This window comes from Phocoena phocoena, chromosome 15 (genome assembly GCF_963924675.1).
Source record: "Phocoena phocoena chromosome 15, mPhoPho1.1, whole genome shotgun sequence".
NCBI classification, from domain to species: Eukaryota; Metazoa; Chordata; class Mammalia; order Artiodactyla; family Phocoenidae; genus Phocoena; species Phocoena phocoena.
This window is the reverse complement of record NC_089233.1, coordinates 20,309,549-20,332,862: the sequence shown is the minus strand read 5'-3', so window position 1 is coordinate 20,332,862 and position 23,314 is coordinate 20,309,549. Positions and strand designations below refer to the sequence as shown.

The 23,314-nt window shown below is 41.9% G+C and overlaps 1 protein-coding gene across 1 annotated transcript; it reads left to right on the top strand.

Annotated features, from left to right (window-relative positions):
* Window positions 1-178: 178 nt before the first annotated feature.
* On the top strand, window positions 179-22,069 carry DCTN5 (dynactin subunit 5). The gene is made up of 6 exons (XM_065892189.1): window positions 179-334; window positions 1,108-1,176; window positions 9,838-9,956; window positions 13,383-13,494; window positions 17,264-17,366; window positions 20,691-22,069. The coding sequence occupies exons 1-6, from the start codon at window positions 287-289 to the stop codon at window positions 20,786-20,788; spliced, it is 549 nt and encodes a 182-aa protein (XP_065748261.1). The 5' UTR covers window positions 179-286; the 3' UTR covers window positions 20,789-22,069.
* The last annotated feature ends 1,245 nt before the right edge of the window (window positions 22,070-23,314 follow it).

The window sequence follows — 23,314 nt, the reverse complement described above, 5'->3', positions numbered from 1 at the left end:
GTACGGGGTGCCCGGGATCCAGTCAGCCCATGGTCAGCCGGCCCACGCGGGCTGGGCGCACCAATCACCCCTTCCAATTACATCCGCCACTCGGCCTGCGCACGCGCAGTCAGAGACCGCAGAGCAATGGAGCGAGGCCAGCTAGCGGAGAGCCGAGCTATGGATGAGACCGCAGACCGCCCAGAGCGGAAGTGGAGGAGCAGCCGGAAGTAGCCGGAGTCTGAGGCGGAGAGCCTGGCAGACAGACTTTGACAGGAGCCGGAGCTGCGCAGGGGAGTTGGTGGCCATGGAGTTGGGCGAGCTTCTCTACAACAAGTCCGAGTACATCGAGACGGTGCGCGTGTCCAGACATCTGCCCTCCCCTCTCCAAGCCTGCATCCCCTGAGGCCGCCGTCTCCATCCTGTCCCTGCCCCACCCCAGGTCCCTTTGGCGTTTAGTCCAGATTACACAGTGAGAGTTCATGTATGGTCTGGCTTTGTTATGCATTCCTTGCATGGCCAGTTTAGGCTTTTTAAATTTTATTCCTGATTTCCTCGTAGAGATAAAACGCCGTCCAGAAAGCAGGACAAGTCTCATCCATCCTGATAATTACAGCTTTGGGCTTCAGGCCTTTAAAAAAATTTTTTTTTAAAAAACTAACGTCATAATTTATTACTACGTGCTAAAGACTGTTAGGTTCTTTTTTGTTTGTTAGGTTCTTTATAGTCAATACAAACTATATGTAGATGTGTGTTAATTGCTCGAAACGGGGGTAGTGCTCAGTCAGCATTACTCTTTATTTTTTCATTGAATTCTCACAACTCTATGCTATTGGTAAAGTCATTATCCTGTTTTTAGGGCTGTAAAACCGAAGTATAGAAATGAGAGTCTAATTTGTGTCTCTGCTGCCGCTAGGCTATAGACGTACCACATCCAATTTCTGGGTCTGTTCCTTGAATCCCTAAGTTCCTAATTCATCCTTGCTTTTTTGATATCCTGACTCATTCCATTGCAGACGACACCCCATTGCAAGTCCTTTTCTCTCCAGTCTGGGCTTTCTTGATGGAAAACTGTAGCCCAGAACCCAATCAGTTTGCTCACCTCGTTTTTCTGCTCTTTTCTTTCAGGCATCTGGGAACAAAGTTAGTCGCCAGTCTGTACTTTGTGGAAGTCAGAACATCGTTCTCAATGGCAAGGTAAGGGACGGAGCCAGCTCCGGGATGCATATTTCTGCTTTCTTTCCACTGATTATCACATTAGCAGGGCAGATGAAATGTTGTCCCCAGTTTATTGCTATATATGCTAAAATTCTCTCTCTCTTTTTTAATGCTCCAAATTGGATTTATTGAATACAAAAAATATGCAGTAAAAAGAGGCAACAGAAAGCCTTTTTCCTGTTAATCCAGGCACAAAATACAATGACACCTAGCACTGAAATTATTGGACAGTATTGTAGTGTGTGTCCTGTATTACTGGACACAAAACATAAATAGACAGCACAGTATTTTAGTGTAGAAACTGAAGTGATACTGATACAATTATCTGTTTACTAATTAATGATTCATTATTAACTGAAACTTAAAATTAATTTGAGAATTGGGAAAGATAACTAAAATCTGAAATGCATTTGAAAAATGGAATGCGAAAGGCTCAGAATCTTGTAGTCTGAATAAGCTGAAATAGCACAGAGATGAGCATAAACCTGGGATAATATTAGAACACTTCAGAACCAGAGAAAAATATCAAGATATATTTGAGCTTGACAAACACTGAAGTCCATAGTTTCTTCCTGCCATTAGGAACACTGAATTTTCCTTGAAATATTAAATCTGTAACTTCTAGAGGTAAAATAATCTCACTGTAATCAAAAGATCACAGATATTTTCAGTAGAGACACAATTACTGTGTCTGTTACCCCATCATACCATGAGATTTAATGGAAAAGAAATATAGTTTGGTAGTTAGATATAATTAGTAATTACAGATACACTGTTTCAGTACAAAATTAGAAAATCCACTTAACTCCATCTGACTCATTAGCAAATATGTGGAGTTTTTTTTGAAATCCTTCAGCTAATTCCAAAACATTTTCTGTGATTTTGTAGGGAAGATTTGTGTGTGTGTGTGTATTTATGACAAAATTCGCCACTTTAAGCACTTTTAAGTACACAGTTCATTGACATTCATTATATTCACAGTGTTGTGCAGTCATCACCACTATATCTATTTCTAAAACATTTTCACCACTCAGACGGAATCTCTGAACCCATTAAGGAATAACTCTCATCCCCTTTCCTCCCAGACCCTGGTAACCTCAATCTACTTTCTGTCTCTATGAATGTGCCTATTCTAGATATGTCATTTAAGCACAATCATGCAAGATTTGTCCTTTGGGCTGGCTTATTGCACTTAGCATAATGTTTTCAAGGCTCATCCACACGTATCAGAATTTTATTCCTTTTCATGACTAATATTCCATTGTATATATGTATATTTTGTTTATTTATTCATCTGTTGATGGACACTTGGGTTGTTTCTACCTTTCCACTATTGTGAGTATTGCTGCAATGAACATTGGCATACAAGGATATATTTGAGCTCAGTTTTCAGTTATTTATTACATACCTAGGGGTGGGGGTGTCTGGGTCATATGGCAGTTCTAGTTTTTAGCTTTGCAAAGAACTGCCAAATTGCACCATTTTACGTTCCCACCGCAATGCAAGAGAGTACCAATTTCTCCTGAACACTTGTTATTTTCTGGGTTTTTTTTTTTTGGATGTGTATATGAAAGGTATTCAATATTTAATTGTGTGTTTTTTTTCTTAATTAGTTACTTTATTTATTTTATTTTTGGCTGCGTTGGGTCTTTGTTGCTGTGCGCGGGCTTTCTCTAGTTGCGGCGAGCGGGGGCTACTCTTCATTGCGGTGCGTGGGCTTCTCGTTGTGGTGGCCTCTCATTGTGGAGCGTGGGCTTCAGTAGTTGTGGCACGTGGGCTCAGTAGTTGTGGCTCATGGGCTCTAGAGCTCAGGTTCGGTAGTTGTGGCGCACTGGCTTAGTTGCTCCACGGCATGTGGGATCTTCCCAGACCAGCGCTCAAACCTGTGTCCCCTGCATTGGCAGGCGGATTCTTAACCACTGCACCACCAAGGAAGTCCCTCATTGTGGTTTTTTTTTTTAATTAATGTTTTATTGGAGTATCGTTGATTTACAATGTTGTGTTAGTTTCTGCTGTATAGCAAAGTGAATCAGCCATCCATATACATATATCCACTCTCTGCTAGATTCCATTCCCATATAGGTCATTACAGAGCACTGAATAGAGTTTCCTGTGCTATACAATAAGCTCTTAGTAGTTATCTTTTATATATATAGTAGTGTTATTTGCATTTCCCTAATGTCTAATGATGATGAACATCTTTTATCTTATTGGCCATTTGCATATCTTTGGAGAAATATCTATTCAGTCCTTTGACCATTTTAAAATCTTGTCTCTTTGTTGTTGAATTGTAGGAGTTCTTTATATTCTGGGTATTAAATCCTTATCAGATTTATGATTGCAAATATTTTCTACCATTCTGTAAGTTGTCTTTTTACTTTCTTCATAATGTTCTTTGATGCACAAGAGTTTTTAATTTTGATGAAGTCCAGTTTATCTATTTCTTCTTTTGTTGCTTAAGTTTTTGATGTCGTATATCTAAGAATCCTTGCCAAACCCAAGATCATGAAGATGTACTCCTATGTTTTCTTCTAAGAGTTTTATGGTTTTAGCACTTGTATTTAAATGGTTGTTGATCCATTTTGAGTTAATTTTTGCATATGATGTGAGGTTGGGGTCCTAATTAATTAATTTTGGGGGGTTGGAAATCTTGTCCCAGCACCACTTGTTGAAGAGATTGTTCTTTCCCTGTTGAATGGTCTTGTCATCCTTATAGAAAATCATCTGGCCACAGATGTATGGGTTACTTTCTGGACTCTCAATTCTATTCCATAGTTGATATATCTGTCCTTATGCTAGTTCTACACTATTTTGGTTACTGTAGACTTGTAGTAAATTTTATAATCAGGAAATATGAGTCTTCCAACTTCTTCCTTTTCAAGATTGTTTTGGTTATTCGGGGCCCTCTTTCGTTTTTGAAAGGTGTTTTATTTGGCAATATTTGGTGCACACAGAAGACTGATATGTGATATATATGTTATGAAGCATAAAAATTAAATCAACACCATGAACCCACCACCCAACTGTAGAGCTGGAACATAATCAATGCATAATAATACAGTACAGCCTGAAGTTCCTCTCCCATTTCTTTCTTCTACCTCCTTCCAAGAGGATACCACTATTCTGAACTTTTTCTTATAAATTCTTTATTTTTCAAAACAAAATTTTTACCACATATGTGTGTATTTCTAAATAATATATATTGTTTAGCTTTACTTGGTTTTCTGTGACTTACTATTTTTACCCTCAGTTATTGTAATAATGACAATAGAAAACAAATATTACATTTAGTAAATAACATCATTCTCAGATTAGTTTCTAAGATTCATTGTGGTTTATGCATTTTCACTGCTGTGTACAATTCGGTTTATCCCCTCTCTTATGGGTGGATAGTTATTTTGTTTCCAGCTTTTTGTTATTATGAACAATCCATTTTTGTTTCCAGCCCCTGCCCCTTTCAGAACTTTGACATTTCTGTTTTCCATCGGGTGTCACAGTGCCTGCAGGAAGAGACAGGGATCAGATGAGCAAAGAGGACTGGGTGTAAACTAGAATGGTGGGGCCTAGTGAATTGGAGAATACAGGACCTAGCTAAGCTCGGGCTGATTGTTGCCATGTGGGAGTGCAGACCTGTACTTGCAGAGCTTCTGATTTTCTCAAAAGAAACTGGAAATCTGGATTTTTTTTAAAATGTAAAATGTCCTACTATTCACATAATAGCATCTAATTTAAATGATAAACATGGCTGCAGAGGCCAGAGAAAACCATTTCTAGGTACAGCCCTCAGACCCCCAACTTGCCACCTCTGCCTTATACTTGTTGAGTTCGGTGAAGTCTGCTTTAATACTGTTTTTCTCCCTGAAAGGTCTTTTTAGGCACCTCCTTTCATTTTAACACCCTGCTGCCTCTTTTTTTTTTTTAATGCAGTACGTGGGCCTCTCACTGTTGTGGCCTCTCCCGTTGCGGAGCACAGGCTCCGGACGCGCAGGCTCAGCGGCCATGGCTCACGGGCCCAGCCGCTCCGCGGCATGTGGGATCTTCCCGGACTGGGGCATGAACCCATGTCCCCTGCATCAGCAGGAGGACTCTCAACCACTGCACCACCAGGGAAGCCCATGTTGGCTCTATTTTTAATTTGACTTCTCTTCTTTAGCTCCATTCTTTATGAGATAGGAAACCAGGGTTTGAATACCGCTTGCTAAATTTCTTTGACCATCTGTGATATCATTTCTTTCTTATGTTTTTTGTGTGTTTGCTTCCTCAGTGGGAATGTAATTTAGGCTGACTGAGGGACTTACATGGATTTTCTTTATTTCTAGATTAAGATTGTTATCTTTACTTAAAACACAATAGAACAATAACAGCCATTACCAAATACTCAGAACTCTTGGTATTCTGTTTTCTTCCAAAAGAAAAATAAGTCATTTTCTCTGATTGTAGATGGAAACACAAGCTGAAAAACAGTGATTGAAGTAAATTAAGGATCTCAGATGAAAGAATTATGTACTAGAAATAGACATCTCTCTAAGCTTGAAGAAGATAGCTTTTAAAAACCAAGAGAGGAATTCCCTGGCAGTAGTTAGGACTTGGCACTTTCACTGCCGGGGCCTGGGTTCGATCTCTGGTCAGGGAGCTAAGATCCCGCAAGCTGCATGGCACAGCCAAAAGAACAAAAACAAAACAAAACAAAAAAGCCAAGAGGACCTGTAATACTTTACAATCAGCAGCAGATGTGAAAATTTCTTTTTACTGATAGAGGTTTTACAGACTGAACATATGTGGGTCAGATTGGTAAACTCTTCCAGGTGTGAGCCCATTTCTTTTTTAGTATCTTCTCAGAGCCTCATGTTCTGGCTAGTGATTTATCTAAATTCACCTATATTTGAGGTGTTCCCATCTACTTCTCTAGCCTGACCTTCTGTCTTGGGCCCCAGACCTTTATTTACAACTGCCTGTTGGTCATCCCACTGATTCCACAAACTCAGAATTTCAAAATTGAATTTATCATCAAATCCCCAGAATTGCTCACCCTGTCCTAGATTCTTTTTCTCTTACCCAACATCTAAACAATGACCGAGTCATATAAAATCTCTTCTTTTTTTTTCTTTTTAAATATTTTATAATGGAACATTTAAAAAAATCATTTCTAGGACTTCCCTGGTGGCACAGTGGTTAAGAATCTGCCTGCCAGTGCAGGGGACATGGGTTCGAGCCCTGGTCCGGGAAGATCCCACAGGCCGTGGAGCAACTAAGCCCGTGCGCCACAACTACTGAACCTGTGCTTCTAGAGCCCACAAGCCACAACTACTGAAGTCCACGCACCTAGAGCCGAGCCCGTGCTCTGCAACAGGAGAAGCCATCGCAATGAGAAGCCCGCACACTGCAACGAAGAGTAGGCCCCGCTCACTGCAACTAGAGAAAAGCCCACACACAGCAACAAAGACCCAAAAGTAAAATAAATAAATAAATTTATTTATTTAAAAATAAAATTAATTTATTTTTTAATTTATTTTAAATTTTAAAATAATTTATATTTTTATATAATTTAATTTTATATAATTAAAATAATAAAATAAATTTATTTTACAAATAAAAATAAAATAAATAAATTTATTTTTAAAAAAATAATTTTTATTTAGGTATATTACATACAATAAAGTGTACCCATTTTATTTTATTATTTTTTTTTTTTTTTGCGGTACACGGGCCCCTCACTGTTGTGGCCTCTCCCATTGCAGAGCACAGGCTCCGGACACGCAGCGTCAGTGGCCAAGTATACCCATTTTAAATATGCAGTTTGAAAAGGCTGATGGGGACATCTATGCAACTAGTACCACAGTCAAGATATAAAATATTTACATCACCCTAGTTTCCTTGTGTCCCTCTGCAGTCAAGCCTTCTTCTAGCTTTGCCCAGGTAACCTATGTAAAACTAATAGAGGTTAGTTTTGCATTTTCTCAAGTTTCCTGTAATTGGAATCATGTACTTTTTTTGGGGGGGGCATCAGCTTCTTTCCCTCAGCATAATGTTTTTGAGATTTATCCATGTTGTTGGATATATTCATGGATTAGTAGTTCATTATTCTTTATAGATAAGCAGTATTGTTATGGAACTTTTAGGACACATTTAAGAGTAGAGAGAACAGGGCTTCCCTGGTTGTGCAGTGGTTGAGAGTCCGCCTGCCGATGCAGGGGACACGGGTTTGTGTCCTGGTCCGGGAAGATCCCACATGCTGCGGAGCGGCTGCGCCCATGAGCCATGGCCGCTGAGCCTGCGAGTCCGGAGCCTGTGCTCCACAACGGGAGAGGCCACAACAGTGAGAGGCCCGCGTACCGCAAAAAAAAAAAAAAAATAGAGTAGAGAGAACATATCATGAGTCCCTATATACTCATTCACCAGCTTCTACAATTAGCAATATTCTGGCATTCTTGCTTCATCTCTATACTCACCGGCCAAGTTCAAACCAATTTTGGAGTGGAATATTTTAAAGCAAATTGCAAGCATAATATTATTTTACCCATAAATATTTCAATGTATATCACTGATATTTAAAGGCTTTAAAAAATGTATAGAGGACCGTTATTGTATTTTTTAAAAAGCCAGTCATTCCATAATATCATCTAATCTAATCCTCAGTCCATGTTCAGTCTTTCCATTATCTTTTTTTTTGGGCTGCGTTGGGTATTCGTTGCTGTGCCTGGGATTTCTCTAGTTGTGGCGAGTGGGGGCTACTCTTTGTTGCGGAGCACGGGCTTCTCTTTGCGGTGGCTTCTCTTGTTGCGGAGCACAGTCTCTAGGCGTGTGGGCTTCAGTGGTTGCAGCACGCAGGCTCAGCAGTTGCAGCACACGAGCCCTAGAGCGTGCGGGCTTCAGTAGTTGCGGCGCGCAGGCTCTAGGGCTTGCGGGCTTCAGTAGTTGTGGCACATGGGCTCAGTATTTGTGGCATACAGGCTCTAGGGCGCAGGCTCAGTAGTTGTGATGCATGGGCTTAATTGCTTCGTGGCATGTGGAATGTTCCCGGACCAGGGATTGAACCATGTCCTCTGCATTGGCAGGCGGATTCTTAACCACTGCGTCACAAGGGAAGTCCCTCCATTATCTTACGATGTCTTTTTACAGTTGGCTTGTTCAAATCAGGATCCAAACAAGGTCAGGTACACATTACTGTTTGGTTGATGTGTCTCTTAAGTCTCTTTGAATCTGTAACAGTTCTCATTCCCTGCCTCGTTTTTCTCCGCATGCCATTTATATGTTGAGGAAACTGGCTCACTGTCCTGCAGTATTTTCAAATTTCTGAATTTGGCTGATTCTGTTTACACAGTGTTGCTTAATGTGATCTCTGTCCCCCTCTTCTTCCTCTAAATTGGTAGCTGGATCTAAAGGATTGCTCAGATTCCTCTACCTCTGATTTATTTCTCTTTCCCTGATGCACAGCTTTTGCCTTAGGTAAGGCCCACCATCTCGTTTCACCTTGATCCATCTGAAGGGTCACATCCCCTCCAGTCTTGCCTGCCTCCATTCAGGCTCCAGACTGCTTCCAGAGTAATATTTCTAAAATGAAGCTTCGCTTGTGTTAATCCTCTGCTTAGAATCTTTCATTGATTCCTTATACCCGCTAGGGAAAAACATCTGAACTTCTGTACTCAGCACAGGTAATTCTTCATGATCTGGTCCCTTGCTTACTTTCCCAGCCGCAGCCTCAGCCACGTGCACTTTTTTTTTTAAACCTCATTTATTCAGCAGACATTTCAAGAATGCCTACTCTTTACCAAGTATGGGGCATTAGTTCCCCCCAGTTTCTGGGTTGTGTTATTCAGCTCCTCCTGGCAACCTCTGGGGAAGTCAGATATCACACCTTGCAGTTTAGCACATAATCTGGGTCCAGAAATTGGGAGAGGAAGCAGAACCTCAGTGGGTCCACCTCTGGAGCGTGAAGTTGGAGATAGTACTGTTAGGAGATTAGACAAAGGTGGGAACAGCCAGGACTCTCACTGAGCAAGCAGCCAAGGCTTGGGGGCAGGTGGAACCGAGTGCATCTGAGGAGATGCACAGACCAGGTCTGCCACAGGTATTCTCAATAAATGTTTGTCCATCCATTGAGTCCTATTCATGGGATAATAAGGGCAAATCTTGTGATGTACTGGGAACATCTTGAACTGCAATCAGTATTATGAGGGCAATTCTCTTTACCTTAAAAGTTATCCCTTTTGGGCTTCCCTGGTGGCGCAGTGGTTGAGAATCTGCCTGCCAATGCAGGGGACACGGGTTCAAGCCCTGGTCTGGGAAGATCCCACATGCCACGGAGCAACTGGGCCCATGAGCCACAACTGCTGAGCCTGTGCGTCTGGAGCCTGTGCTCCACAACGAGAGGCCACGATAGTGAGAGGCCTGCGCACCGCGATGAAGAGTGGCCCCTGCTCGCCGCAACTAGAGAAAGCCCTCACACAGAAACGAAGACCCAACACAGCCAAAAATAAAAAAATAAATAAATAAATAAATAAATTTAAAAAGTTATCCCTTTTGACAGAACAGGTGATTCAGTAGAATATAGCATAACTCTCAAACTGTCTGGTTTCCTACTCTTTTTCATTATGTTTTAGGCTATGTCAGTAGCTTTTTAAAATATGCTTTGTTTTATAGACCATTGTGATGAATGACTGTATTATTCGAGGGGATCTGGCAAATGTAAGAGTTGGACGTCATTGTGTTGTGAAAAGTCGGAGTGTCATAAGGCCACCATTCAAGAAATTCAGCAAAGGGTATGTAATTTAATGACCTGATTCAGTCTTGGGCAAGATGCTGCTTCTGGTGGTACTATCCATGCGTTGAGTTGTGGGGGAAGGAGCAGACCTACGCTATTGTTTGGGACACTAAGTAAGAATTCACCATAATGAACACAACTCTGGTGTTGGTTGTCTTAGTCTAGTTGGTGGTTAGTTGCCAGAAACAATCCACTTAAGCTGGCAAAAGCAAAGGGGGTTCTGATTAAACAGCCACAGGCATATTTGATGGAATTTAAGGGTAGAAAAAGGGGTCAGGCTTCACAAGGGACTAGAACCTGGAACTGGACAGCTAGCCAGAGTCAAGACCGCTATTCTGTCTGGCTGCTGCTCTGTTACCAAGGTTATACTGTTTCTTAACTGTTCTTCTCTCTGCATTTCTGCTTCCCTCTTTTTTCTTTCAGCTATATCTTCCGGCTTTTCTCATGGAGCCAACCTTGCTGCCTCAGCCCGTTTTTTTACATCGCTTCTCCATTTAGGCTTCCAGTGGATACCAACCAGAGATTTTAGGTCCTATCAACAAAATGTTGGGAGAGAGAATCTAATTAGCTCAGTTTGAGTTAAGTGCCCACCCCCAGTCTAAAAACAGCTTTGACCCAGAGAGCAGGGTCAAGTCAGGCCCCCTGATCTCTCAGTGGGCATAAGGATTGTCTAAGAAAGGGCATGGACAGGGCAGGAAAACCGACCGCTATGCTTGATATGATGGTATTCTCTTTGCCTCTCTCTCCGTTTGCCCTCCTCGTTCCTACTTATGGCACCATCTGCTTTTCATCCAAGAATTCAGCAAGCATTGATTGAGTGCTTTCCTTATGCCAGTCACTAGTTTATAAGCTGGGCATATAAAGATGGATCAAATAGGGTCTCATAACCCAGTGTTAGAAGTAAAACAAACTAGTAAATGTAAAAAAAAGAGACAGACTCACAGATATACCGAACTAGTGGTTACCAGTGGGAAGGAGGAGGGGCAAGACAGGGGTAGGGGATTAAGAGGTACAAATTACTACATATAAAATAAATAAGCTACAAGGATATGTTTTACAGCACAGGGAATAATAGCTAATATTTTATAATAACTATAAGTGGAGTATAACCTTTAGAAATTGTGAATCACTATGTTGTACACCTGAAACTTATATATTGGAAATAAACTATACCTCAATTAAAAATACAACAACAGGGCTTCCCTGGTGGCGCAGTGGTTGAGAGTCCGCCTGCTGATGCAGGGAACACGGGTTCGTGCCCCAGTCCGGGAAGATCCCACATGCCGCGGAGCAGCTGGGCCTGTGAGCCATGGCCACTGAGCCTGCGCGTCAAGAACCTGTGCTCTGCAATGGGAGAGGCCACAACAGTGAGAGGCCTGCGTACCGCAAAAAAATAAATAAAATAAAAATAAAAATAAAAAAAACCAACAGCAACCTAGTGATAGAATTACATAAACAGAAATCTACTATAGAATGTGATGCTGTAACATGATAGCTACTATAAGATGGGATACTCCTGTCACTGGGGCATGAACATGGTTAGGGAGGAACAGAGAAGAGGGCAGCTAACTCAGACTACCATACCTGGGTGTATATCATGCAGGAATCGTCCTGCATTTCCCATAGTGATGTTGGGCTCCAGGCTTTCATTATGTACAGGAATTGGAGCAGGGAGTCATTGTAAATCATATGAAATTTAGATGAAAGCATTTGCTCATTAGCTCAGAAGGCTATTTTTTTTTTTTTTTTTGGGCCGTGCTGTGCGGCATGTGGGATCTTAATTCCCTGACCAGGGATCGAACCTGGGCCCCCTTCAGTGGAAGCGCAGAGTCTTAACCACTGGACCACCAGGGAAGTCCCTCAGAAGACTGTTGAGGGGAGGGGACTTCCCTGGTGGTCCAGTGGGTTAAGATTCTGTGCTTCCAATGCAGGGGGCCCGGGTTCGATCCCTGGTCAGGGAACTAGATCCTGCATGCATGCTGCAACTAAGAAGTCCACATGCCGCAACTAAGACCCAGCGCAGCCAAAATATTAATAAATATTTTTTAAAATTAAAAAAAGGACTATTGAGTGGAAATCAGAAAACCCTGTGACGCCTTTTTTTCATGGTTTCATACAGTGACTGATGCTCTGCTAGAGTTGTTGGCTCCACCTCCTGATAAAGGCATTATTGGGCTGGATATGGTCCAGGAAGAGGACTGAGAATGAATAAGAAGCTTATTGGTGAATGGAGGGAAGTGTAAATTAGAATAGTCCACATGAGAAATATAGAAATATGAAAGTGTAAATAGCAACACGTGAATAGAAGGTGAATGTCGATTTCCTCCCCTGTATATCTCAATACCAGGACCAGCTGATAGTATAAAGTTTGGAGTTTTTAATTTAAAATTAAGGAGTTGATAGTACTGTTGTAGACTATGATAAGATCAAGGAATCCATTGCCACACAAGGGGTCCAGACCAAAAATGCAAATGAATTAAGGAAGATTTAAATAAAATATAGGTCTGTGGAGGACAGGTATCGTCTCTGACAAAATATTCCTGACAATAGAACACAGGACTGGAAAGAGCCAGTGAGCATCCAGCTGCTTTATATTAGTTCTAGTGCAAATATTTTACATCCCAAGGTACCGAAATTTCTTGTAAATATGATCACAGACCACTGTCAATGACATTTGAGGAGTCCTGGAGAATGGGAATGATGTCACAAGTCTGGAGAAAGCCGACTGACTCCTTAAGTCCTGGCTTAAATGTCACTTTCAATTACTTAACCTCCAGTCTGAGTAAAGTCTCTGTTATATGCTCTCATAATGTGTTATTTTTCCTCTGTAGCACTTATCACAGTTGGAACTAATTACTTATTTAATCATTTATTTAGTCTCTCTTTTCTTCTCTTGTTTGTAAGCTCCATGGGCATGATTGCATCCCTTTTGCTCACCATTGTATTCCCCAGTTCCTAGCATAGAGTCTGGCATATAGTAGACTCTCAATAAAACCAGTCAATTTATAAATTTTTAGCATGTTGGGAATTATATCCCATGAACCTCACATCAGTCCCCTGAAGGATTATAGAGCAGATTAATGAAAATGTGATCTGTGGGCATTTTCAAAGGAGGCAGGAATGAGCAAAACATTCATTTGTTTTTATTTGGTGCCAGATTTTTTAGCTTTGAAGGTTTTGCTCTTACTGTTTTGCTATTTCCTTTCAAATTTCCTTGGTCTAATATTTCTGATTTCGATTTAGTAGTCACATGCATCTTCTTCAACATTACAGAATTCGTTAAGCCTGAGGATTCTTTCCTTGGTAGGAACAGTCTTATTAAGAAAAGACGATGGAGTTGAGATTACGATCTTTAGTACTATAAACCTTGACCAAAAGTACATCACCTTGACCTTTCTTTGTTCATCTTCTTTTTCTTCTATAGCGTTGCATTTTTTCCTCTACATATTGGGGACCATGTCTTTATTGAGGAAGATTGTGTGGTCAACGCAGCTCAGATTGGCTCTTATGTTCACGTTGGCAAGAACTGTGTGATTGTGAGTATGGTGACTTGGCTGGCTGAGCAGCCTCACTCTCTCTCTAGCTCGCGTCCCTCACATCAGTGGGCTTCTGCTTCTGTCATCAAGCAGGGTAGAAGTCCTTTCTGGTCTACTGGTCTATCAGCATTATTACTGAATTTGGAGTTTTTCCTAGGCATTAATAATCATGGCTAACCTTTATGGAACCTCTTCCATATGACGTTAAACTCTTACCTTTGATTATTTCATTTAATTCTCACAACCATCCAAAGATACTAGGTACTGTTATTATCCCTGTTTTCAGGTGAGGAGACTGAAGACCTTCGATATTAGGGGATTTGACAAGGCTAGTAAATGGTAGTGCTGGGATTTGAACCCTAGTGGTATGAATAGCCATGCCGCTATGTGACCTACCTGTTGCTTCACCTCAAGAATCTTACAGTCTGGTGGGGGTGAGGGGATCTTGAAGGGTGCATCAAAATTGGCTCCTAGACCAGAGGAGAATGAGTGTTTCAGGGAAGAGATTGGCATGTGTAAGGGTCAGAGTCACCAATGGGCATGACGTTAAGGGAGCTGCACGTAGTTCAGGGTGCTGGGTTTGCCAGGTGCGAGGGGGCCCCTCCCTTAGCAGAGCCTGTAGGACCCTGGTCCACAGGTGCCTCGATATCAATTTGTTTAACCCAACCAAGGCTTTCCAAGGCTGAATTTCTTGGTATTTCATAGATGAAGAGGTTGATTTCAGTTCGGATTTCTGAGACCATCCTGAGTAAGAATGTTAATGATCAGAGCCAAACTGCCTAAATTTTCAGGGAAAATGTCTCCTACATTTTATGTTTGTCCCTCAGATTCTGGGAAAAGCCAAGACCCCTTTCATACATTTAAATGGCCACTCCCCTTAATTTAGAGTCAGTTCTCTGCTCTGGATAAGACTAGGACCCTAAAGTATCAGAAAACCTGCAGAAGCTATGCAGTCACATTCCAGGAGCCATGAGGGCACAGCAAAGGTGGACAGTGCAATGGAGAACCCCACTGCTGAGAAAAACACTCCAGTCTGACTTGTTACTCAGAATTAAGGGGAGTAGTTGTTTTGCCAAATATTCTTCTCCAGGGGAGTGCCTTAGTATGTATTAGAGACAGAATGTCTGTGGTTCGGGCTGACGTTGAGAAAAGGGAGAAGAAATCCATCCTCTCCCCTCACTCTGACTGTTTGACCAAAGCCGGCTTTCCAAGCCACAGCTGGGTTTTCCTGATATTTTCCTCAGCAATGTGAAGACATCACCATAGTAGCCTAGTCCTTTAGCCCCAGAGCCAAATGTCTGAACGGTTAAAATCCAAATGCTGTTCCCACAGCTTAGGGAATTCTAGTCCTATTGTTAGGTGCTCTGCTTTTTGTATCACTTTTCAATACATCAATTCATGGTATTGTCATTGTTCAGTATTGACAGGGCTTATTTGCTGAGCCTTTAAAAATTCCCAGGTAATCTCAGGAGAATGATCCTTTGAGAATCTCAGAGCTAGCAGGAACTCATTTAGAGTCCAGCTGTCCTCATGACACAGGGATCCTTCCTGTAGCATCTCATGTGGTAGTCTAACTTATGCTTGGATGTGTGAAGGTGTGGGTGTTAATCAGAATTGCCCAAATGTCTGCAGGAAAAGCCTAACAGGCAATATTAATAGGCACTGTTAACCATGCCATGAGTTTTACTTTTGTCTCTAGTCTTGACAGCATCCCTACAGGCTTGGTTTTATATCCTATTTCACAGGATTTAAGTAACTTGCTAAATAACTTGCATAAGGAGATATGGGTAGCTATAATACTAGCAACATGTAGTTCTTAACTCCTTCTTGGAAAGTTCTCCAGGAAAGAATAAAGTAGTTGTTTCAGCTTTTTATCTCCTCAGCTATTGCCAAGCCATTCATGCCTAAGAAGTACCTGCATTTTTAATTCTGCTGCCATGTAATTGATCAGTTTACCCAGAATTCTCTGAAACCCAATTAAGCACATTTCTCTGAGTGGGCAGAATGGCCAACTCTAAAAAGCAGGTGCCCTCAGGCTGTGTGGTGGCTGGTAGTATACAGTGAGAAGGTTCATTTCCACTGTCCCTCTCTTCCAGGCCCCTGTGTCTGCAGGTCCCTGTCTGTGAATGTGTCCTGCCATACGCAGCACACTCCTTTTACTCAGTGCCCCATGTGCTTAGTCTGAGTTATTAGGAGCTTAGGCATCATAGGACATCTTTGAGTTAATTTGGGAATCACCAGGGGAGCTGGCCATCTGCCCGATTTTTGATGTTGCCAATAATAGGTAATTCGTGGAAGAAAACTTTCCAAGGAGAAATGAGCTGCAGTCATAACTTGCTTCTGACCTAAAGATGTTGCCCAACTTGGCTGTTACCACCCAACTGGAGACAACTTAGTTAGCCACTAAAGAAATTCAGACCTTAGGTATAAGCTTTTTAAAAAATTCATTTGGCAATCTACCTAGGAGTTCCTGGACTTACATAAGGGTTAGGTATTTAATACTGGGGGAAAATTTGAACACAACCAAATCAAAGTATCTTTCATATTCTTTGGTAAAATCTAAGATCTAGATGGGTTAGCATTATCCTGGTATTTGTTAGGTGTTCCACATCCTCAGCCACCTGGGGATGTTTTATCAGATCATCTGACCAGAACACAAGTAAACTTATAGACCCGGATGATGTAAATGCAATCTTTCATTTACTCAGCAAGTTGTCTGAGACATAACTTTAACCGTATACAGAAGCCTCTCCTTTCCCTTAAGCCATGAAAGAGATGAAGCTCCCAGACCTTATTTCTTGCCCCCAAAATGCTGTGGGTGATGGCAGAATTGAAAAGTGATGACAGTGGATAAAGTCAAGCATTATGTCCAGCCTAAACCTTCTAATAACTACCACTTACCCATGGGAGAACAAATGAACTAATAACTTCATATCCAGAAGAATTTGCCAAGACTTTTCCAGTTGGAATTGGCAAAAGAACAAACAGACCTTAAATTGGTAGGTTCAAAGCGAATGTACTGGCTAATATGAACCAAGGGTACAGAAGTAGATCCTAATTTCATACATAAGTGACTCTGGGGGTTCAGTTGATGTCATGAGAATTAATCCCCTTCCCTTTTTTGTTTTCCTCTGGGAGGCTCTCAGGCAGGTCCTTTCCTCATGGAAACCAGTGGCTGGTCCAGGATTCTGTCCTGTCCTCTAAAATCCCCATTGGAAAGAGCTTTTCCTAGTAGTCCCAGCAGAAGCCCTGACATTGAGATTCATCATCAGCTCATACGCCGATTGCCTAAACCAGTGGCTGTAGCCAGGCTTGAGGTTCATAGTTTAGGATGGGAGGTGAAATACATGGACTGAGATGGGGATGGGGCGGTATCCAAGGAAAATATAGCTTCTGTTACCAGAAGAAAGGGAAGTGGATGTTGGACAAGCAAAACAACAGATATCCACTAAATTATTAAAAAAAGGAAGAAAGAAAAGTAAACAGAATTCTTGAAGATTGAATTTCATGTAGTATGAAATGCCTAAGGTATCTTGAACTGTCCCCAGTGTATGACCCCCACCTCAAATTTGTAGACACTCACATTTTTACCTCCTGCTTGTCATGTACCACCTGCAATAGGGAATAGTAGCCAAGCCTCTTGTCACTGTCCATGACTATTGTATGATATCATGAATGGAGAAAATATAAATATATTCCACACAGCAGACAAGACAACTTTTACTCCCATTTCCTGGTCTATTTCCTATTAACAAGATTTTAATTTCAGGGGCGCCGGTGTGTGTTGAAAGACTGTTGCAAAATTCTTGACAACACAGTATTACCCCCAGAAACTGTGGTCCCACCATTCACCGTCTTCTCAGGCTGCCCAGGTAACCTTGGGTGTTGATTATTAAAACTCAAGTTTATTTTCTTTCACAAAAGTAGTGCATGTGATTTCTATCTCTAACAGTATGTTGATCTAGCTAACTTAAACATTCTCCTGGTACAGAGTACTCAGAAATACTATCTAAAATATAACTAGATAAATCTGTCAGCAGCACAGGAAAAGTATGAGGAAGCATGTCTCTCTTGGCCTGGACTCTGGGTGGTAAAATAAAAAGTGTGTCCAAAGAATTCTATGGCCTTACCTTCACATTGGGTGGGGTTTGAACTTGTACTTCCCGCCCTGCCCAGGAATGCCCTAACTGAAAAGTTACCATAAAACATGCTCTAAGACCAGTGAGAGCTCTAGGACACCTGAGAGAAGCAAATACATTATCTCTTGACCTTTGCCCGTAGGCAAAGCCCTCATGAGCTCAGAGTTCCAAATTACAAACATGTGACGAGACAAAAGCAATCCATGCTCATCCTAGAGAGCTTGGAAAACACCGAAAAGCAAGAAGAAGAAAACCTCACATTTCCCAACCCCCACCTCAAGACAGTCTCTCTTCTTCTACATGTTGTTTTACGCAGTGGAAATCACGTAGCTCATGCAAAGGCACATCACAGATTCACAGATGGAAGACGATATGAAGAGAGAGATTTGACAATATATGATCTCTAACCACTGGGTGGTTTATTTGTTATTCCAATTTTTTAAAATCTCATTACTCAGATCACTGAATGCAAATTTCAAAGATGTACAGAATCATCCACTAGGATTCTTTGGGGAGGAAATGGGCCATTCTGCTCTTTCATGCACCTCTGTTTGCAAAGGAGGAAGAGACTTTTATTTAGTAATTCTCCCCATAATGAGTTCCCACTGTGAGAAAGTTTAATAGTTCTTAGCAAGTGCTATATCAGCACGGTCTTGGCGATTGTTTTAGGAGTTGTGAGACAAGCATCTGAGCTGAGATGAGAAGTGTATTGCTGATGAAATATCTTAATCTCTTTTAACTTATTCAAAGCCCTTAGATCCAATTTATGGTCTTTGAGCACTGATGGCGTATGGCAGGGAAGCACTGCTAGATATTTGAAATCCAGATAAACACTGTGTGTGGAGGTTCTGCCTGGGACCTTAGAGATCATTGTATAGGTGAGGAAACTGAGGCCTAGAGAGGTTGAGTTGTACGACGTATCGGAGCTAGTTGGGGGGAAAGCTTTGACAAGCACTAAAGACTCCTTATTTATTTATTTAAAAAAAAATTTTTTTTTTTTGGCCCCTCGGCTTTTGGGATCTCAGTTCCCCAGCCAGGGATTGAACCCGAGCCACGGCAGTGAGAGCACTGAATCCTAACCACTAGACCACCAGGCAACTCCCAGAGCTCCTTATTTAGAGTCCAGTACTTTTTGCACTGATAGGGTACTTCCCATGTTTATTTTATGTGACTTCACAAACAAATGCTAACCATCTAGATACTGCTGTTGACAATCTCCCCCTTTAATGAAGAGGCATAGGGTTGCAGGAAAACTAGCATATTTTTGGAAGGCTCCACAGCATGAAACTGAGTCAAAATGAAAGGCAAACCGTACAGAAAGGATCTGGGTTAGGGACCAAAAACTCAGATGTCCACAGGAGCCTGGCAGATCATGTAAATGATTGAAGTAATAGCCTATCATAGCTGTTTAAGAATACAGGCATGATATCATGAGAACTTCTGGTGTTTCATGAGGAGCTCAAAATCTGAATTTTTGTATGGTATTTCTGAATTTTTAATTGTTGAGTACTAATTTTTTTTTAGGAGATTAAATACTGTACAGACTAAACATATATTTGGAAATCCAACATGGGCTGCTAGTTTGTAAAAGGTGCCTGTGAGAATTGTGTATCTTTTAAGACCATTTTTTCTATCCTACTTTCTCTTTGTATATATACAAGAGCATATGTGTGTGTTTTTATATGCGTATGAGTGTATAGGTATGTGTGTTTATATATATATTTAGTATATAATATGAAACTGTTTTTACATGTATAAACAGAATCATACTCTGTTCTGTTAGGAAACTTGCTTCCTTAACAGTATATCTTGGGCATCTTTTCTTGTCAGTATGGTGAGATTCACTTCATGCCTTTTAATGGTTTCATGGTTTTCATTGCATAAATGTCCCACAGTATAACTAATCGTCCTCTGGCATAACGGATCAAAAGAAGTTGCAACTGGTTTTTCATGATTAGAAACTTTGCTGCATTGATGCTTTCGTACATATATTGTGCAATTGGGCAAGATTATCTGTAGAATAAATTCTTAAAAGTTGGATTATCAGGTCACAGGGTATGAACTTTTAAAAGTTTTGCTAGATATTCCTAAATTGCTCTTCAAACGGTTTTATGAGTTTACACGTCCATCCAGAGTGTGTGAGAGTGCCTCTTTCCTAGAAATTCTTAAATAGGATTCCTGCATCTTTTGTCTTTCTATAGGGTGTTTCTGTTCTACTTCCATTTGTGATTTGAATATATCTAGCATGTTCGGGCCTTGGATTCAGTTTCATTGTATGAATAGCAGGGCAGTTTCTTTCCTCAAGAGCTCTCACCTTGGCTTGCCCAGCAGTCGTCACCCCAGAGTCCAGGGGATGGACGAATCCTTGCCTGGAACAACGTCTGATGTAGTCAGATTTGCCTTAACTCTTCAGGTTATGCCATGATGTACTAACCTCTTTTACCTGGAATATATTTCTCTCTTCTTTTTAATTTTTTTTTTTTTTTTTACTTTTATATTTTTGGCTGCATTGGGTGTTCGTGGCTGTGCGCGGGCTTTCTCTAGCTGCAGCGAGTGGTGGCCACTCTTCGTTGCGGTGCGCAGGCTTCTCATTGCGGTGGCTTCTCTTGTGGAGCACAGTCTCTAGGCATGTGGGCTTCAGCGGTTGTGGCTCATGGGTTCAGTAGTTGTGGCTCGTGGGCTCTAGAGCACAGGCTCAGCAGTTGTGGCACACAGGCTTAGTTGCTCCGTGGCATGTGAGATCTTCCTGGACCAGGGCTTGAACCTGTGTCCCTGCATTGGCAGGCGGATTCTTAACCACTGTGCCACCAGAGAAGTCCCTGGGATATATTTCTGCATTTTGGGAAAGTATTAGTTGTTTCTCTCACACACACACAAATTCACATCATCTTGAAGATATGGTCAGTGGAAATATTCTGTTAGCACCAAAGATGGAAAACCTAGTATTTAGACATTCATGACTAAAGAAAGGAGACTTCTAGAGGTTTCAACAGAAGTCAGAGCTGCATGTGGGCCTCCTCCGGCTCCTCGTGGTTGACCAGGTCTTTCTTTCCTCAGGACTCTTCTCAGGGGAGCTCCCAGAATGTACCCAGGAGCTGATGATTGACGTCACGAAGAGCTACTACCAGAAGTTTTTGCCCTTGACACAGGTCTAATGTCTCTGCCTTGTGTCTCGAATTCGCTTGAGCTCTAAGATGAACTTGGGGACAAAGTGAGCCAGTCAGCATCTACAAAGAGCTCTTGTGTCTTTGACACCTCCCACCCTCTTTCTTTCTTTTTTTTTTTTTTTTGGTTTAATTCTTTAGAGTTTCTCAATCCTCCCAGGCTCTAAGCTCTTAAGACTTAATAACAGAACGTCTAGAGGAGTTGTCTCCAAATGCTGTGCTTAAACCGTATATATTAACAGTCACTCCGTACCGTTATGTGTGGAACATGGACTCATCTGTTTCCAGCACTGCTACCCCTTGGTCCTGTGGGTGGCTGGATGGAGCAGTGCATTCTGTCCCAGTGGGGAGGTTGTGACGCTCTTGAGCTGCCCATGGCCATGAGCTACCACAGTGAGCTCTGCTCACAGGGATCACTCAGCTTCCCTTGCTGCTCACACATTTGACCAGTTGCCACAGCTGCTCATAATCTGGGGAAAAAAAGTGTTTTGTGACTTTTCAGAGCCCAGATTCCTGTTGGCTACTAAAACTTGAAGGGAGGGTAGTTAGTATTTCTCTTCTTTCCAGAGTGACCTGAACTGTCATTTTAATTCAGGGTGACTAATAAAAGACTTTCTAGCATCTATTCTAGGGCCTTGGCTTTCACTAAAAGGGGGGCCCTTAGTGTCCAGATTTTATTTTTGCAAGGTCCCAGGTTTGAGTCTCCCACGTGGGTGGACTAGTCTGGCAGCCACTCCTTGCCTCATGGTGTTTGGGGACAGCAGTATGCCTTATTTCACTGGAAATGTAGCATTTGTGACACTTGCTCCCTGGCCTAAAACCATTCAACCCACCCTTTCTTTGCCATAACCTCACAGTTCAGACCAAAATATCTGTACTTGGGCCCAATCTCATATGTACATGGGGGCCTCTTAAAATCATTCTGGGGGCACAGAGCCCCAAGGAGTAAACGAAGTTGCCAGGGCCGTTCTTATCTTCTGGATAATAGCACAACCCTTCCTATTCTGCTCTGGCCTCTTGGCTTAGTAGGAAGATATAGGAGTGAAGACCTGAGAAGGCTGGCCTTGCTTGAAGCTCTGATGCTGCTGTGAATGGGGTAGGACAGTTTAGCCTTGAAGGTTAGTATCTAGCAGCAGCTGTCTTGACTTAATATCTGGTTATGGGATTTGCAAAAAGAGCTGTATGTAGTCATCTCTGCTAGTTCAATGTAAAACTGCTTTCTGGTTTGTCACTTTTTATGTTTGTACATTAGAAGATTGACACATGAAACAAGTCACTTGAAGGTGATCACTGTCCACCTCCAGCGATGACAGCCTCTCGTGGGCACTTCACTGTGTGCCTGGTGCCCTTCTGCGGGCTTTATATTCACTTGCCTACCTAGGGCTCACACCAACCCTGTAAGCTGGACGTTATCCCCACTTTACTGATGAGGAAAAAATTCAAAGATATTAGATAACTTGTTCCAGTCTTCGTGGTGAAGAAGTGGCTGACCCAGAAGTCACATACATGTGTGCATGTCTGCCTGGCTCTGCAGCCCACGCTCTTCAGGTCTACCCTGGTACGATGGGACAGTCTGCTGTGTCCTGATACCAGCAGTCTGTGATGGTTGCAGGTTTTTGGGGAGCCATATCCGCCGGCTCCCTTCCCCTTTTGTGCCACCAAAAAGGTAGATCTTGTAGTTGGTAGAGTTTAGATGTGCCCTAGGCTAACCTCTTGCTTCCTGGAGAAATCTTCTAGGGCGTGTCTGACAGATTCCCTTCCAGCCTGTGTTTGAATACCTGCAAAAGGAAGCTTGCCACTTTATACGACTAACTGTTCGTTTTCTTTTTAAATTTATTTATTTATTGAGATATAACTGACATATAAGCTTTTGATTGTCCATTTTGTTGGTGAACAACCAAAATTAAGAGAAAATGGGGTGTTTTTTTCTGAGTATTTTAAAAATCTTTAAGTAATTTCAGTACATGATTCCAAAAATCCAGTCCAGTTAGTAAAGAAGGGACCTACAATGAAGTGGATTTTCCCAACCCAGAATCCAGTCCCCTGTTCTACTTCCCAGGGACAACTACTCAGAACAGTTTTTTTTTTTTTTTTTTTTTTTGCTGTACGCGGGCCTCTCATTGTTGTGGCCTCTCCTGTTGCGGAGCACAGGCTCCGGACGCACAGGCTCAGCGGCCATGGCTCACGGGCCCAGCCGCTCCATGGCATGTGGGATCCTCCCGGACCGGGGCACGAACCTGCATTCCCCTACATCGGCAGGCGGACCCCCAACCACTGCGCCACCAGGGAAGCCCTCAGAACAGTTTTTGATCTGTCCTACCAGTGGTTAGTCTGCGCTTGGCACAAGCAGATATACACATACACACCAACCTCTGTATCCATACAGATGCGAGCACATGCTAGATGTGCTGTCCTGCACCTTGTTGCTTTTACTTAACAGTACCTTAGAGATTGTTCCATTTTGACACAGATGATAAAAATAACAACTGTTAACATTTATGGTGTTTACCATATACC